Source organism: Hemitrygon akajei, chromosome 12 (assembly GCF_048418815.1).
Source record: "Hemitrygon akajei chromosome 12, sHemAka1.3, whole genome shotgun sequence".
Classification (NCBI taxonomy): domain Eukaryota; kingdom Metazoa; phylum Chordata; class Chondrichthyes; order Myliobatiformes; family Dasyatidae; genus Hemitrygon; species Hemitrygon akajei.
This window is the reverse complement of record NC_133135.1, coordinates 112515691-112532363: the sequence shown is the minus strand read 5'-3', so window position 1 is coordinate 112532363 and position 16673 is coordinate 112515691. Positions and strand designations below refer to the sequence as shown.

The window sequence follows — 16673 nt, the reverse complement described above, 5'->3', positions numbered from 1 at the left end:
AACAGGACCCCACCACCAAGCACATCTTTCCCTCCCTACCCCCCTCAGCTTTTCGCAGGGATCGTTCCCTCCGCGACTACCTGGTCCACACGTCCCTCCCCACAGAACTCCCACCTGGTACTTATCCCTGCAAGCGCAAATGCTACACCTATCCCCACACCTCCCCCCCTACCACCATTCCGGGCCCCAGACAGTCCTTCCAGGTGAGGCAACACTTCACCTGCAAGTCTGCTGGAGTTGTCTATTGCATCCAGTGCTCCTGGTGCGGCCTCCTCTACATCGGCAAGACCCAACACAGATTGGGGGACCGCTTCATCGAGCACCTACACTCCATCTGTCACAATAGACAGGATCTCCCAGTTGCCACCCACTTCAACTCTGCCTCTCATTCCCATCTAGATATGTCCATACATGGCCTCCTCTACTGCCATGATGAGGCCAAACTCTGGTTGGAGGAGCAACACCTCATCTACCGTCTGGGTAGCCTCCAGCCTGGTGGTATGAACATTGAATTCTCCAATTTCCAGTAATTCCCTCCCCCTCCCCCTTCCCCTATCCCAGGTCCCTCTCTGCCTCTCTCCCCTTTCAACTTTCTGCTTCTTTATCTCTACCATTCTTTCATGCTTATCCCCTCCCCCTCCCCCCTTTATCTTTCCTCTGATTGGTTTTCCACCTGGCACCTCTAGGCCCTACCCCCTCCCCTATCTCTATTACTGGGCTTCGGCTCTCTCTTCCCCCCCATTCCTGATGAAGGGTCTCAGCCCGAAATGTTGGCTACTCTTTTCTCATGGATGCTGCCTGAGTTCTTCCAGCATTGTGTACGTATTCTTTGATCCACAGCATCTGCAGTTGTATTTTTGTGTCTTACTTTGTCGAAAGTTTGCTAAGTTTCATAAACTAAATTTAAAAAAACCTATTTGATGACCTGAGGCATTTAAAGGTTGCCCACTTAGCAGAATGACCAGTGTACTGTCCTCTCTGGCTTTGACTGAGGTGAAACTCATGACGTAAAAGATTTAACAATTTGTGTTGTTGGAGCCATAGTTCAAAGTTCAAAGTAAACACATTATCAAAGTACATTTATGTCACCATATACAACCCTGAGATTCATTTTCTTGTGGGCATAATCAATAAGTCTATAGAATAATAACCATAAAAAATCAATGAAAGATTGCCAGTGTGCAGAAAACAACAAACTGAAAATACAGAAGAAATAATAATAATAATAATAAATAAGCATTAAATATTAAGAACATGAGATGAAGAGTCCTTGAAAATAAGTCCTTTGGTTATGGGAACGTTTCAGTGATGGGGCATGTGAAGTCCCCTTTGGTTCTAGATGGTTGAAGGGTAATAACTGTTCCTGAACCTGGTGGTGTGAGTCCTGAGGCTCTTGTACCTGCTTCCTGATGGCAGCAGTGAAAAGAGAGCACAACCTGGATGGTGGAGGTCCCTGATGATAGACGCTGCTTTCATGCGACAGCATCTTATGTAGATGTGCTCAATGGGGAGGGCTTTACCCATGATGAGCTGTGCTGTATCCACTACCTTTTGTAGGACTTTCTGTTCAAGGGCATTTGTGTTTTCATATCAGGTTGTGATGCAGCCAGACTTGTCGGTTTTGGAGTGGAAGGTAGGGGGCACAGTATTTTTAAAAAGGTATGTGAGACTATTGTTAATGTGATGTTTCTCATTCCTTGTAGGCAAGTGAGCACGATATCCTGAAGGCTGTGATTAAATGGGCTGAACACCAACTGGCGAAACGTCTGTCTGATGAGGGTGAGTTGTGTGCAGGAGTATTGAGAGGGGTGAAGTCTCGCTAGCTACACGCATTGGTCTTTTCATACCAGGCCAACAGAGATCTATAGAATCCATGATGGATCTACTGCACGTCTATAGAATTGTAAGCATCTGCCTTTCATGACCCATTCTGCAGTTACACCAGTTCCCCTTAAGCTCAACACGTACAACACAAATCACAGCATCTGTACTGTACTTTGTGTTCCCCTTAAGCCCAACCTTGGCACACTGCTCCATTACAGTTGTTTTTTTTTTGCCCAAGTTTTCAGTCAGCTGTTCCAGTATTAATTTGTGGCTGCATGTGAAATACCAATAGTTATCTCGACTATACCTCTTCCCACTGTATCTCCAAAAAAAAAAATGTAATTCCCTATTCTTAGTTCCTTCACCTCCACCGCATCTCTTCCTGGGATGCGGCTTTCCAATCCAGGATATCAGAGATGTCCTCCTTTTTAAAAAAAAACAAAAAAAAAAACGGGTTTCCCTCCCTCTGCTGTTGATGCTGCCCTCACCACATCACCTCTATTTCGCATACATCCATGCTCTCCCCATCTTCCCGCCGCCATAATAGTGATCAAGTCCCTCTTGTCCTTACCTACCACCCCATGAGCCTCCACATCCAGCACACTATCGCTCACAACTTCTACTATCTGCAAAGGGATCCTACTGCTAAACATATCTTTACCTGCCCCCTTCTGCTTTCCACAGGGATTGCTCCTCATAATTCCCTTGTCCGTTCATCCCTCCCCACTAATCTCTGCCCAGCACTTGTCCTTTTCAGCTGGCCAAAGTGCTACACCTGCTCATTCACCACCTCCCTCACCTCCATTTAGGGCCCCAAACAGTCCTTCCAGATGAGGCAACACTTCACCTTTGAATCTGCTGGTCTTAAGGTCTATTGTGCTTGATGCTCCCAATATGGCTTCCTCTGCAGTAGTAAGACCCATTATAAATAGGAGGATGACTTCATCAAACGCCTCTGCACCATCCGCCACAAGCGGGTCTTCCCAGTGGCCAAACATTTTAATTCCTATTCCCATTCTGACACATTAATCTATAGCCTCCTCCTCTGCCAAGATGAGGCCAACCTCAGGGTGGAGGAGCAACACCTTATATTCTGTCTGGGTAGCCTCCAACCTGATGGTATAAATATCAATGTCTCCTAAAGATAAACAAATCTCCCAGTGCCCACTCACCTTCCTCTATTCCCCACTCTGACATTTCACTTCCCCTTGGATCCCCCTCCTTCCCTTTCTCCTATTGTCCACTCTCCTATTTTATCAGATTCCTTCTTCTCCAGCCCTTGACCTTTCCCACACACCTGGCTTCACCTATCACCTTCTGGCTAGCTTCTCTCCCCTCCCCCAACCTTTTTATTAAGACATCTTCCCCCTCCCTTCTCAGTCCTGAAGAAGGGTCTCTGCTTGAAAAGTCAACTGTTTACTCTTTTCCATAGATGCTGCCTGACGTGCTGAGTTCCTCCGGCGTTTTGTGTGGGTTGCTTTGGATTTCCAGCCTCTGCAGGCTTTCTTGTGTTTGTGATCTATAGAACTGTATGCACCTGTCTTTCTAAGCCCATTCTGCAATCCCATCAACCACCTCCCCAACTCCCCCAACTCTGCAACATCTGCCCCTTTAATTTTTGCCCACACTTTCACTCAGTTGATGTAATCTGTACTGGTGTTAATTAGTGGCTGCCTGTGCCGCTTAACAGCAAGTATAGGAATAGAATGAGGTGGAGGATAAATGTGTGGCTGAGGGATTGGAGCAGAGGGCAGGGATTCAGATTTCTGGATCATTGGGACCTCTGTGACCTGTACAAAAAGGATGGGTTGCACTTGAATCCCAAGGGGACCAATATCCTGGCGGGGAGGTTTGCTAAGGCTATTAGGGAGAGTTTAAACTAGAATTGCTGAGGGGTGGGACCTGAACTGAAGTGACGGGGGAGGAGGAGGTTGACTCACAAATAGAGAAAGCTTGGAGACAGTGCGAGAGGGAGGATATGCAGGTGATCGAGAAGCGACGCACTCAGACCAGTGGTTTAGTAAGATGTGTCTATTTTAATGAAGGCAGTATTATGAACAAAGTGGATGAGCTTAGAGCATGGATCAGTACTTGGAGCTATGATGTTGTGGCCATTACAGAGACTTGAATGGCTCTGGAATGGTTACTTAGAGTGCCAGGCTTCAGATGTTTCAGAAAGGACAAGGAGGGAGGCAGAAGAGGTGGGGGTGTGTCACTGTTGATCAGAGATAGTGTCACGGCGGCAGAAAAGGAGGAAGTTATGGAGGGATTGTCTATGGAGTCTCTGTGGGTGGAAGTTAAGAACAGGAAGGTGTCAATAACTCTACTGGGTGTTTTTATAGACCATCGAATAGTAACAGGGACATGGAAGAACAGATAGGGAGATAGATTTTGGAAAGGTGTAATAATCACAGGTTTGTCGTGGTGGGAGATTTTAATTTCCCAAATATTGATTGGCATCTCCCTAGAGTGAGGGGATTAGATGGGGTGGAGTTTGTTAGGTGTGTTGAAGAAGGTTTCTTGACACAATATGTAGATAAGCCTACAAGAGGAGAGGCTGTACTTGATCTGGTATTGGGAAATGAACCTGGTCAGGTGTCAGGTCTCTCAGTGGGAGAGCATTTTGGAGATAGTGATCACAATTCTATCTCCTTTACCATAGCATTGGAGGGGGATAGGAACAGACACGTTAAGAAGGCGTTTAATTGGATTAAGGGGTAATATGAGGCTATCAGGCATGAACTTGGAAGCATAAATTGGAAACAGATGTTCTCAGGGAAACGTACGGAAGAAATGTGGTAAAGGTTCAGAGGATATTTGGGGTTCTGCATAGGTATGTTCCAATGAGAAAGGGAAAGAACAGTAGGGGAGGGTACAGGAACAGTGGTGTACAAAGGCTGTTGTAAATCTAATCAAGAAGAAAAGAAGACCTTACGAAAGGTTCAAAAAGCTAGGTAATAATAGAGGTCTAGGAGATTATAAGGCTAGCAGGAAGGAGCTTAAGAAAACCCTAAGGCATTGTGCAAGTATGTTAAGTGCAAGAGGATAAGATGTGAGAGAATAGGACCAATCAAGTGTGACAGTGGAAAAGTGTGTATGGAACCGGAGGAGATAGCAGAGGTACTTAATGAATACTTTGCTTCAGTATTCACTACGGAGAAGGATCTTGGTGATTGTAGGGATGACTTACAGCAGACTGAAAAGCTTGAGCATGTAGATATTAAGGAAGAGGATGTGCTGGAGCTTTTAGAAAGCATCAAGTTGGATAAATCACTGGGACCAGATGAGTTGTAGCCCCAGGCTGCTGTGGGAGGCGAGTGAGGAGATTGCTGAGCCTCTGGCAATGATCTTTGCATCATCAATGAGGACAGGAGAGGTTCTGGAGGGTTGGAGGGTTGCGAATGTTGCTTCCTTATTCAAGAAAGGGTGTAGAGTTAGCCCAGGAAATTATAGACCAGTGAGTCTTACTTCAGTGGTTGGTAAGTTGATGGAGACGATCGTGAGAGGCAGGATTTAGGAACATTTGGAGAGGCATAATCTGATTAGGGATAGTCAGCGTGGCTTTGTCAAAGGCAGGTCGTGCCTTACAAGTCAGTTTGAATTTTTTGAGGATGTGACTAAACGCATTGATGAAGGTAGAGCAGTAGATGTAGTTGTATATGGATTTTAGCAAGGCATTTGACAAGGTACCCCATGCAAGGCTTATTGAGAAAGTAAGGAGGCATGGGATCCAAGGGGACATTGCTTTGTGGATCCAGACCTGTCTTGCCCACAGAAGGCAATGAGTGGTTGTAGATGGGTCATATTCTGCATGGAGGTCGGTGACCAGTGCTATGCCTCAGGGATCTGTTCTGGGACCCCTACTCTTTGTGATTTTTATAAATGACCTGGATGAGGAAGTGGAGGGATGGATGGGTTAGTAAATTTGCTGATGACACAAATGTTGGGGATGTTGTGGATAGTGTGGAGGGCTGTCAGAGGTTACAGTGGGACATTGATAGGATGCAAAACTGGGCTGAGAAGTGGCAGATGGAGTTCAACCCAGATAAGTGTGAGGTGGTTCATTTTGGTAGGTCAAATATGATGGCAGAATATAGTATTAATGGTAAGACTCTTGGCAGTGTGGAAGATCAGAGGGATCTTGGGGTCAGAGTCCATAGGACACTCAAAGCTGCTGCGCAGGTTGACTCTGTGGTTAAGAAGGCATACGGTGCATTGGCCTTCATCAATCGTGGGATTGAGTTTAAGAGCCGAATGGTAATGTTGCAGCTGTATAGGACCCTAGTCAGACTCCACTTGGAGTACTGTGCTCAGTTCTGGTTGCCTCACTACAGGAAGGATATGGAAACCATAGAAAGAGTGCAGAGGAGATTTCCGAGGATGTTGCCTGGTTTGGGAAGAATGCCTTTTGAGAATAGGTTGAATGAACTCAGCCTTTTTTCTTTGGAGTGACGAAGGATGAGAGGTGACCTGATAGAGCTGTACAAGATGATGAGGGGCATCGATCATGTGGATAGTCAGAGGCTTTTTCCCAGGGCTGAAATGTCTAGCATGAGAGGGCATAGTTTTAAGGTGCTTGGAAGTAGGTACAGAGAAGATATCAGGGGTAAGATTTTTACGCAGAGAGTGTTGAAAGCGTGGAATGGGCTGCTGGCGATGATGGTGGAGTTGGAAATGATAGGGTCTTTTAAGACACAAAATCCTGATGAAGGGTCTCGGCCCGAAACGTTGACTGCTCGTTTCCATGCATTCTGCCTGACCTGCTGAGTTTCTCCAGCGTGTTGTACGTGTTGATTTGACCACAGCATCTGCAGTGTATTTTGTGTTTAGGGTCTTCTAAGAGACTCCTGGATAGGTACATGGAGCTTAGAAAAATAGAGTGCTTTGTGGGCTGAAGGGCCTGTATTGTGCGATGTGAAAAACCTTGTGGCATAATCAAGATCTTTATTAACAATTCAATGTTGAAATAATCTGATGATCATTATCTACTTTGTATATGAAGTGTAGCAGTGAACAGTGAAGTACCACAGGATAAGCTACACAGCATTAACCACTTGACACCACATCATTGAGTTCTCTACATTCTTTGTTAAACGTCATTGATAATCTCCTACAAATGTAAATCGACAGCTTTGAAAATTGTAATTCGGGGGACAATTTATGACAGCTTTGAAAATAGTGATTCGACCACAATCTGTGGGAATTGGTGATGATATCTCTTCCTCATTGACGATCAACACTGGCGCATCTTCCACTGCTCTGCTCACTCTATACCCTTGACCTTTGGGGCTTTGTTTAGTTCGAATACCATAAATTTGCTCATGACACGACTATTGTCGGTAGAATTTCAGATGGAAATGAGAGCGCTTACAGGAGCGAGATATACTAGTTATTTGAGTGTTGTTGCAGCAACAACCTTGTACTCAATGTCAGCAAGAGCAAAGAGCTGATTCTGGACTTCAGGAACGGTGAGACGAGGGATCAAGAACCAATTCTCATGGAAGGACCAGAAGTGGATAGAGTGAGCAATTTCAAGTTCCTGCATGTCAAGAACTTTGATGATCTAACCTGGGCCCAGCATACTAATGCAGCTATAAAGAAGGCAAGACAACATCTGTATTTCATTCAGAGTTTGAAGAGATTTGATTTGTCAGCAAAAACACTTGAAAACTTCTATAGATATCCATGGAGAGAATTCTGATAGGCTGCATCATTATCTGGAATGGGGGTGGGGTGGTGGGAGGGTGCTACTACACAGGATTGAAAGAAGCTACAGAAAGTTATAAAATTAGTCAGCTCTATCTTGGATACCAGCCTCCATAATATCCAAGACATTTTCAAGGAGCAGTGCCTCAGAAAGGTGACATCCATTATTAAAGACCCCCCCCCCCCCCCAAATCACCCAGGACATGCCCTCTTCTCATTGTTACTGACTGGAAGGAGGTACAGAAGCCTGAAGGCACATATTCAGTGATTCAGGAACAGCTTCTTCCCTTCTACCATACAATTCCTAAATGGACATTGAACCCATGAACACTACCTCATTTTTTAAAAAGTATATATTACTTATGTTTTTGTACTACTTTAAATCTTTTATTTATATATAATATATATATTAGTGTAATTGATTTATTTTTTCATTCTATATTATATATTACACTGCTGCTGCTAAGTTAACAGATTTCACACACATGCTGGTGATAATGAACCTGAGCAACACAGAGAAAATGTTGAGGAACTCAGCAGGCCAGGCAGCATCTAGGAAAAGAGTACAGTCGACGTTTCAGGCTGAAACCCTTAGGCAGGACTGGACAAAACTGAGGAGTAGATTTAAAAGATGGGGGGAGGAGAGAGAGAATCAAGGTGATAGGTGAAACCTGGAGGGGGAAGCATGAAGCAAAGAGCTGGGAAGTTCACTGGTGAAAGAGACAGAAGGCCATGGAAGAAAGAAAAGGTGGGGGGGGGCACCAGAGGGAGGCGATGGGCAGGCAAGGAGGTAGGTGAGAGTAAGAAAAAGGGATGGGAAATGGTGAAGTGGGGGTGGGGGGGGCATTATCAAAAGTTTGAGAAATCGATGTTCATGCCATCAGGTTGGAGGCTACCCAAACAGAATATAAGGTATTGTTCCTCCATCTGGAGTGTAGCCTCATCACGATAATGGAGGAGGCTATGGATAGACATATCAGATAGGAATGGTAAGTGGAATTAAAATGGGTGGCCACTGGGAGATCCCGCTTTTTTCTGGCAGATGGATTGTAGGTGACTGGCGAAGCTGTCTCCCAGTCTATGACAGATCTCACCAATATACAGAAGGCCACACTGGGGGCACTGATCACATTATATGAACCCAACAGACTCACAGGTCTTCAACTGGAAGGACTGTTTAGGGCCCTGAGTGGTAGTGAGGGAGGAGGTATAGAGGCAGGTGTAGCACTTGTTCCACTTGCAAGAATGAGTACCAGGAGGGATGAATGAACAAGAGAGCCCTGTGGAAAGCAGAAAGTGGGGGGGAGGGAATGTTGTGCTTGGTGGTGGGATCTTGTTGGAGTGGCAGAAGTTTTGGAGAATTGTGTTGGACATAGATGCTGGTGGGATGATAGGGTGATGGGAGCATGGGATAAGAGCAGACGTGCATGAAGTGGGAGAGACGTGGTGCCTGTTGGGGTCACATTCTGTGTTCAGTGCTCCCGGTGTGGTCTCCTGTGCATTGGTGAGACCCGACGTGGATTGGGAGACAGCTTCACCGAAGAAGCGGGATCTCCCAATGGCCATCCATTTTAATTCCACTTCCCATTCCCATTCCGATATGTCCATCTATGGCCTCCTCCACTGTTGTGGTGAGGCCACACTTAGGTTGGAGGAACAACGTATTATATTCTGTTTGGGCAGTCTTCAACCTGATGGCATGAACATCAATTTCTCAAATTTCCGGTAATGTCTGCACCACCCCTGTTCACCATTTCCCATCCCCTTTTCCCTCTCTCATTTTACCTCCTTGCCCACCCATCGCCTCCCCCCCCCCCCCCACACACCCTTTTCTTTCTTCCATGGCTTTTGGTCTCTTTCACCAACCAACATCCCAGTCCTTCACTTCATCCTTCCTCCTCCAGGCTTCACCTGTTACCTTGTGTTTCTCCCTCCTCTCCCCCCTCCTTTTAAATCTACTCCTCAGCTTGCTTTTCTCCAGTCCTGCCGAAGGGTTTCGGCCCAAAACGTCAACTACTCTTTTCCTTGATGCTGCCTGGCCTGTTGTGTTCCTCCAGCATTTTGTGTATGTTGCTCGGATTTCTGGCATCGGCAGTTCATCTTGCTTGTGATAATAAACCTGATTACAATTCTGATATTAAACTTATTCTGATAGTTAAAAGTTAAAAGTAGTGAGATAATTCCAGAATCAGATTTAATATCACCGGCATATGTCGAGAAATTTGTTAACTTTGTGGCAGCAGTACAATGCAATGCATAATAATAGAGGGAAAAAAATTGTAGTCAGCTCTGGATCACTTCATATGTCTATTATTATGGTGCCAGATTCAATGTGTGTTGGTACTGGTCCTACTGTGATCATGATTGTATTTATTTGTGAAGAAGCAGTGTTTGGATTAACACTTTGGAGCACATACTGAGTTTGTTTGTACATGTTAATTCACTCTTATTAATACTTATCACACCCCCTCTTGCAGAATAGCGATTCAGTTCTTGCGAACCCCACCTCCCCATCCCTCATTTTGACTTTATTGGCTGATCTGCTTTGAATTGTGCCTTTTTATGTTTTGCAGTTTAATTAGTGCAAAATACTGTGTATGTGAATCTCAAGATGATTTGTAACAGAGCCAGATTAACTGGTTTACATTGCATTCTAGGTTTGTGTATGACTCTTTTCTGTTAGAGTATCCCCTCCCTCACTTTTTTTTAAATTGCGATGTAGCGAGGAACAGGCCTTACAAGCCATGCTGCACAGGACCCCCCCCCCCGATTTCATCCTAACCCATTTACAATGGCCAATTAACCTGCCAACCGGTACGTTTTTGGACTGTGGGAGAAAGCCCAGAAGAAACCCATGCGGTCACAGGGAGAACATACAAACCCCTTACAGGCAGCAGCAGGAATTGAACCTAATTCGCCTGTACTGAAAAGTGTAGTGCTGACCACTATGCTACCATGCCACCCTGTACCCACTCCCTTTCCCGTGTAAACTGCAAATCCAAGTAAGTTCAAAGCTCGAAGTAAATTTATTTTCAAAAAAAGCATAACTAACTGAAAAGGCTGAGATGGTGACACACTCAGATACAGCAGCTTTGCAAGGTCAGCCAAAGGCACTATTTTTTAAAAATGTTTATTTGATTGCAAGACCCTGTTGGACATTAAGAACTGAAATGACAGCAGATCTACTAAATCAGTGAGCTGCTCGTTGGCAAAGAAACTGAAGGAGTTGGACTTAAGACAATGAGACATAGGAGCAGAATTTGGCCATTTAGCACAACAAGTCTACTCCACCATTCAATGATGACTGATTCTTCTTTTCCCTACTCAGCTCCACTCCCCGGCCTTTTCCCCGTAGCCTTTGAATCTGGTCTTTCAACACCCTATCAGTCTCCACTTTAAATACACCCAATGATCTGGCCTCCACATCTGCCTATGTAACAGACAAAACCCTGTCTAGTTCTTTAAACATTCGATAGGTTTCAATGAGATCCTCTGCATTCTTCTAAAATCCAGTGAGTACAGGTCCAAAGCTACCAAAAGCTCCTCGTATCTTAACCCCTTCATTCCCGGAATCATCCTCATGAACCTCCTCTGGACTCTCTGGAAAACATATCCTTTCTGAGAGATGGGGCCCAACACTATTGACAATACTCCAAGTGCGGCATGACTAGTGTCTTATAAAGTCTCAGCATGATCTCCTTGCTTTTATATTCTATTCCCCTTGAAATAAATGCTAACATTGCATTTGCCGCCTTTACCACAGACTCAACCTGTAAATTAACCTTCTGGGAGTCTTGCACGAGGACTCCTAAGTCCCTCTGCACCTCTGATGTTTGAGCTTTCTCCCCATTTAAAAAATAGTCTGCACTATTGTTCCTTTTACCAAAATGCATTATACATTTCCCAACACTGTATTCCATCTGCCACTTTTTTTGTCCATTCTTCCAACTTGTCTGAGTCCTGCTGCAATCACATTGCTTCCTCAGCACTACCTACCCCTCCACCTATCTTTGTATCATCCACAAACTTTGCCACAAAGCCATCAATTGCATGAAACAAATCACTGACAATGTGAAAAGTAGCGGTCCCAATACTGGCCCATGAGGAACACCACTTGTCATCGGCAGCCAACCAGAAAATGCCCACTTTATTCCTGCGCGCTGTCTCCTGCCTGTCAGCTATTCTGCTATCCATGCCCGTATCTTTCCTGTAATGTCATGGGATTTTATCTTGTTAAGTAGCCTTATGTATGGCACCTTATCAGTCACCTTCTGAAAATCCAAGTAAATGACATCCACTGCCTCTCTTCTGCCCACTGTGCTTCTTACTTCCTCAAAAAGCTCTAACAGATTGTCAGGGAAAATTTTCCTTTACAGAAACCATGCTGACTTTGACTTATTTTATCATTAGTCTCCAATTACCCTGAAACCTCATCTTTAATAATAGACTCCAACACTTTCCCAGGTGCTGAGGTTAGGCTAACTGGCCTATAATTTCTTTTCTTTGTCTTCCTCCCTTCTTAAAGTGTGGAGTGACATTTGCGATGTTCCGGTCCTCCAGAACCATGCCAGAATCAAGTGATTCTTGAAGGATCATGGTCAAGGCATCTGATATCTCTTCAGCAACCTCTCTCAGGACTCTGGAATGTAGTCCATCTGGTCCAGATGACTTACCCACCTTAAGACCTTTGAGTTTGCCTAGCACTTCTTCCTTTGTAATAGCAATGGCACTCACTCCTGCTCCCTGACACTCACAGACCTCTGGCACACTGCTAGTGTCTTCCACAGTGAAGACGAATGCAAAGTACCCATTAAGTTCATCTGCCATTTCTTTGTCCCCCATTACTACCTCACCAGCATCATTTTCCATTGGTCCAATATCATCTCCCTTTTACTCTATATAACTGAAAAACATCTAGTATCCTGCTTTGTACTATTGGCTAGTTTGCCCTCATATTTCATCTTTTCCCTACTTATAGCTTTTTCAGTTGCCTTTCATTGGATTTTAAAAGCTTCCCAATCATCCAACTTCCCCACTCACTTCTGCCTTAATTCCTTTTATTCCATTGTGATACTGATACATGTGACTTGTGCTTCTCCCTCTCAAATTGCAGCATGAATTCAGTAATATTGTGATCGCTGTCTCTTCAGGGTTCCTTTACATTGAGCTCCCTAATAAGATCTGGGTTATTTCACAACACCCAATCTAAGACAGCCTTTCCCTGAGTAGTCTCAAATCACAAGCTGCTCTAAAAAGCCATCTCGTAGCCATTCAACAAATTCCCCCTCTTGTGATCCGACACCAGCCTGACTTTCCCAATCCCCTTGCATGTTGATGTCCCGCATTACATCACCCTTATTACATGTCTTTTCCAGCCCCCTTTGCAATCTCAATCCCACACTTTGGCTACCATTTGGAGGCCTGTATGATTCCCATAGTGGATATTTTACCCTTGCAGCTTTTTAACTCCATCCACAAAGATTCAACATTCTCTGACCCTATCCTTTCGATGCAAAGTTTATCCTTTGATATTAAACTCCCAACTATGGCCGTATTTCAGCCACAACTTAGTGATGCCCACAACGTCATTCCAACCAATCTCTAATTGAGCCACGAGTTTGTCCACCTTATTCCAAATACTATGAGCATTTAATTACAGCACCTTCAATCCTGCATTCTTTACCCTTTTGAGTTTTGCGTCTGTGGTATAATTTAACTCTTTGCTCTGTCTGCATTTGTATCCAGTCATTGGTTTGGCCTTCCTTACATTCATGTTACACCCATCATCTACTTGTAAACCTGTTGGCTCATCCTCAGCTCTATCATCCTGGTTCCCGTCCCCCTGACATATTAGTTTAAACCACTCCCAGCAACTCTAGTAAATCTGCCTGTAAAAATATTGGTCCCTCTCTGATTCTCTTTTGTACAGGTCCCAGAAGAAGTCCCAATTATCCAGGAATCTGAATCCCTGCCCCGTGCTCCAATTCTTCAGCCACTCATTTATCTGCCACCTTATTCTATTCCTATCCTCACTGTCATGTGGCACAGGCAGCAATCTGGATATTACTGCCTTTGAGGTCCTGCTTCTCAGCTTCCTTCCTAACTCCCTGTATTCTGTTTTCAGGACCTTCTCCCGTTTTCTACCACTGTCATTGGTACAGACATGTACCACCACTTCTGGCTGCTCACCCTCCCTTTACAGGATATTGTGGACTTGTCCAGAAATATCATGGACTCTGGCACCTGGGAAGCAAACTGAAGAGGATGGTGGCAGAATGGGGGACTCTATAAGTCAGGGGGACAGGTGTGCTTTTCACGTCCATAGAATCGCCTATCTGTCCCCCTGACTATAGAGTCCCCTATTCTGCTGCCATCCTCTTCATCCCCTACGGTTCTGAGCAACAGGGCCAGACTCAGTGCCAGCGGCATGGCTGCTGATGTTTTCCCCAGATAGGTCCCCCCCTCCCCCCACAGTACTCAGAACAGAGTAATTGTTATTGAGGGGTATGGCCACAGGGGTGCTCTCTGATGTTCTTTCTTCCCTCTCCTGACAGTCACACATTTAACCATCTCCTGTAGCCTTGGGGTGACTACCTGTCTGTTGTAGCTCCTGTCTATAACGGCTTCACTTTCCCTAACAAGTCAAAGGTCATCGAGCTGCAGCTGTAGTTCCCCAACGTGGTCTCTAAGGAGCTGTATCTCGATGCAACTGGTGTACATGTGGCCATCGGAGAGGCTAGGAGTCTCCTGGAAATCCCACATCTGACACCCAGAACAGAACACTGCAGACACGTCCGCTATTCTTTCTAGAGTTAAATAAGGAATGAGCCTATCTACTTGACTTGCCTCTGCCTGTTCTCGACGAAGCCTTGTTGAGCCCAAAGCCTTATTCTGACTCAAGACTATTCCGACAATGACCGCTCTGCTAGGCAATACTTCTCTTTTAAAGAGACTGGGTTTTTAAAAATCTTTGCCGGACCTGTGCGGGAACGCTTCTGTTGCAACTTGGCGCAGACCTTGATGCTGCCTGCGACAGAAAGACGTTGGTGCACAAAGGAGTGTGCAGTCTCAACAGCAAGTCGCTTTTCTTGTGATTGGTGGTGTGGAATGTTGCAAGTCTCAATTCACTGGTTTATTAGTGAACGGCTGGAAAACTGCAGGCCGCAGTCAGACAGAGGACTAGCTGCAATGTTGCCTTTTAGAGGCTGACCGAGGCAGGTGTCGGAGTCAGGTGCTTCACCGGACTGTCGGAGGCAGTGTTGCTGGAGTCGGTGCTGCATCTCCTCCATCCTCACCCTGTGTTTGCTTGGCTGAAGATGAGCATGTTGTGTTCGACTGCAGACTACTGCAACATTCATAGTCTCAGGGATCGGACTTTACTGCTGTCTTGTGTTTGCTATATGTGCCTTGTGCTGTGTATGATTGTTTGTACTGTGGTTTGTACCTTGGCCCTGGAGTAACGCTGTTTCGTTTGGCTGTATTTGTGGGTATTCATGTATGGTTGAATGACAATGAAACTTGAACTGCTACCCTGAGATTCATTATCTTGCAGGATTCACAGTAGGACAAAAACACAATACAATCAATAAAAAAACTACACACAAAGACTAACAAGCAACCAATGTGCAAAAGAAGACAAATTGTTCAAGTATATTAAAAATAAATAAATACTGAGAACATGAGTTGTAGAGTCCTTGAAAGTGAGTCCATACATTGTGGACTAAGGTGAGTAAAGTTATCAATGCTGGTTCAGGGAACCGATGGTTGGAAGGTAATAACCGTTTCTGAACTTGGTGATGTGGGACCTAAGGTTCCTGTACCTCCTTCCCAATGTTATTAGCAAGAAGGGAGTCTGGCCTGATTAGTGGGGATCCTAGATGGATTCTCCTTTCTTGTGGCAGCACTCCTTGTAAATGTACTCAATGGTGGGGTGGGCTTTTTTGTGATGAACTGGGCTGTATCACCACTTTCTGTAGCCTTTTCTAATCTTGGGTATTGGTGTTTCTATAACAGAGTGTGATACAACCAGTTAGGATACTACTGATCAGTATACTGTATGTATCTGTACAGTATGATCAGAATTACGTATTTATTTATGGAGAATCAGCACGGAAATGGCCTGGGTTGCTGGTAGTGTAAAGCGTTGTGCTAGCCACTACACTACTATGCCATTGAGTACTCTCTAACCGCAGATTTCCATTTCACTCCCTCTCTTTCATCTGTCTATCATCCCTCACCTATCCGCCACCAACATTTGGTCCACTCCTCTCCCACCATTATTTTTATATTGGCTACCTGCCCTCCTATCAAGCTGAAAGGTCTCAACCCAAAACCTGACTGTCTTATCATCCATCAATGCTGCCTGACCTTGCTGAGTTTATCCAGCATTTTGTGTGTTGCACCAGACTGCAGCAACTGCAGTTTCCTGTAGCTTCATTATTTCTCACTGGCCACAGGTAGCAGGTCGGAACAAGGCCCAAATATAAGATAGAGGAGGAAAAGAAAGTTGCATTTCTTTTGACATTTCACATCCCTTTCTATTCCAAAACACTTCCCAGGGAGTGAATCACTTTTCAATGTTGTTTCTCTTTGCTGCAATGTGACAAGCAATAGCCCGCCTTTGCCCTGCAAAATTCCATAGCCTGGTGGTGATGACCTTTGAGGAACAGATATCAACTCTGCCCTGTGAAATCATGGTACAGCATGCTGTAAATCTACCTTGACCTTTGGATTAAGCCAGTGGTGCCCAACCATGGATCAATACCATTAAGCAGGGGTCCATGAACACCAGGTAGGGAACCCCTGGATTAAAGTCTAATCTGAAAGACACTGCTTCATGCAAGCAGCAGCATTCCATCAGTTTTGAGATGAGTAGCATCGGGAAAGATGTTGCACCTTGAATTCACTTGCGTGCCTCCTGTCAAGAATAACTCAAAAACAAGAGCTTTATACCTCAACCAATCGAATGAATTTTCCATTGTTTGTACTCTCACCACAGAATCTAGAAAGTAATGAGGTTCTGGCTGAGACAAACACGAAGCAGGCACAAGAATTTTTAGAAATGTTGTTCTCTTCTGATAACTCCATAAACAAACATATCAAAATAGATGCCATCTATGAACCCCTTAGAGCCAAAGAAATGT

At 44.8% G+C, this 16673-nt stretch overlaps 1 protein-coding gene across 1 annotated transcript in view; it reads left to right on the top strand.

Moving 5' to 3' along the window:
• LOC140737391 (BTB/POZ domain-containing protein 7-like) overlaps positions 1–16673 on the top strand; it is a 196443-nt gene that overhangs the window by 95378 nt on the left and 84392 nt on the right. Inside the window, 1 exon segment of the mRNA XM_073063872.1 lies at positions 1704–1779. Within this exon segment, the coding sequence (XP_072919973.1) occupies positions 1704–1779 (76 nt within the window).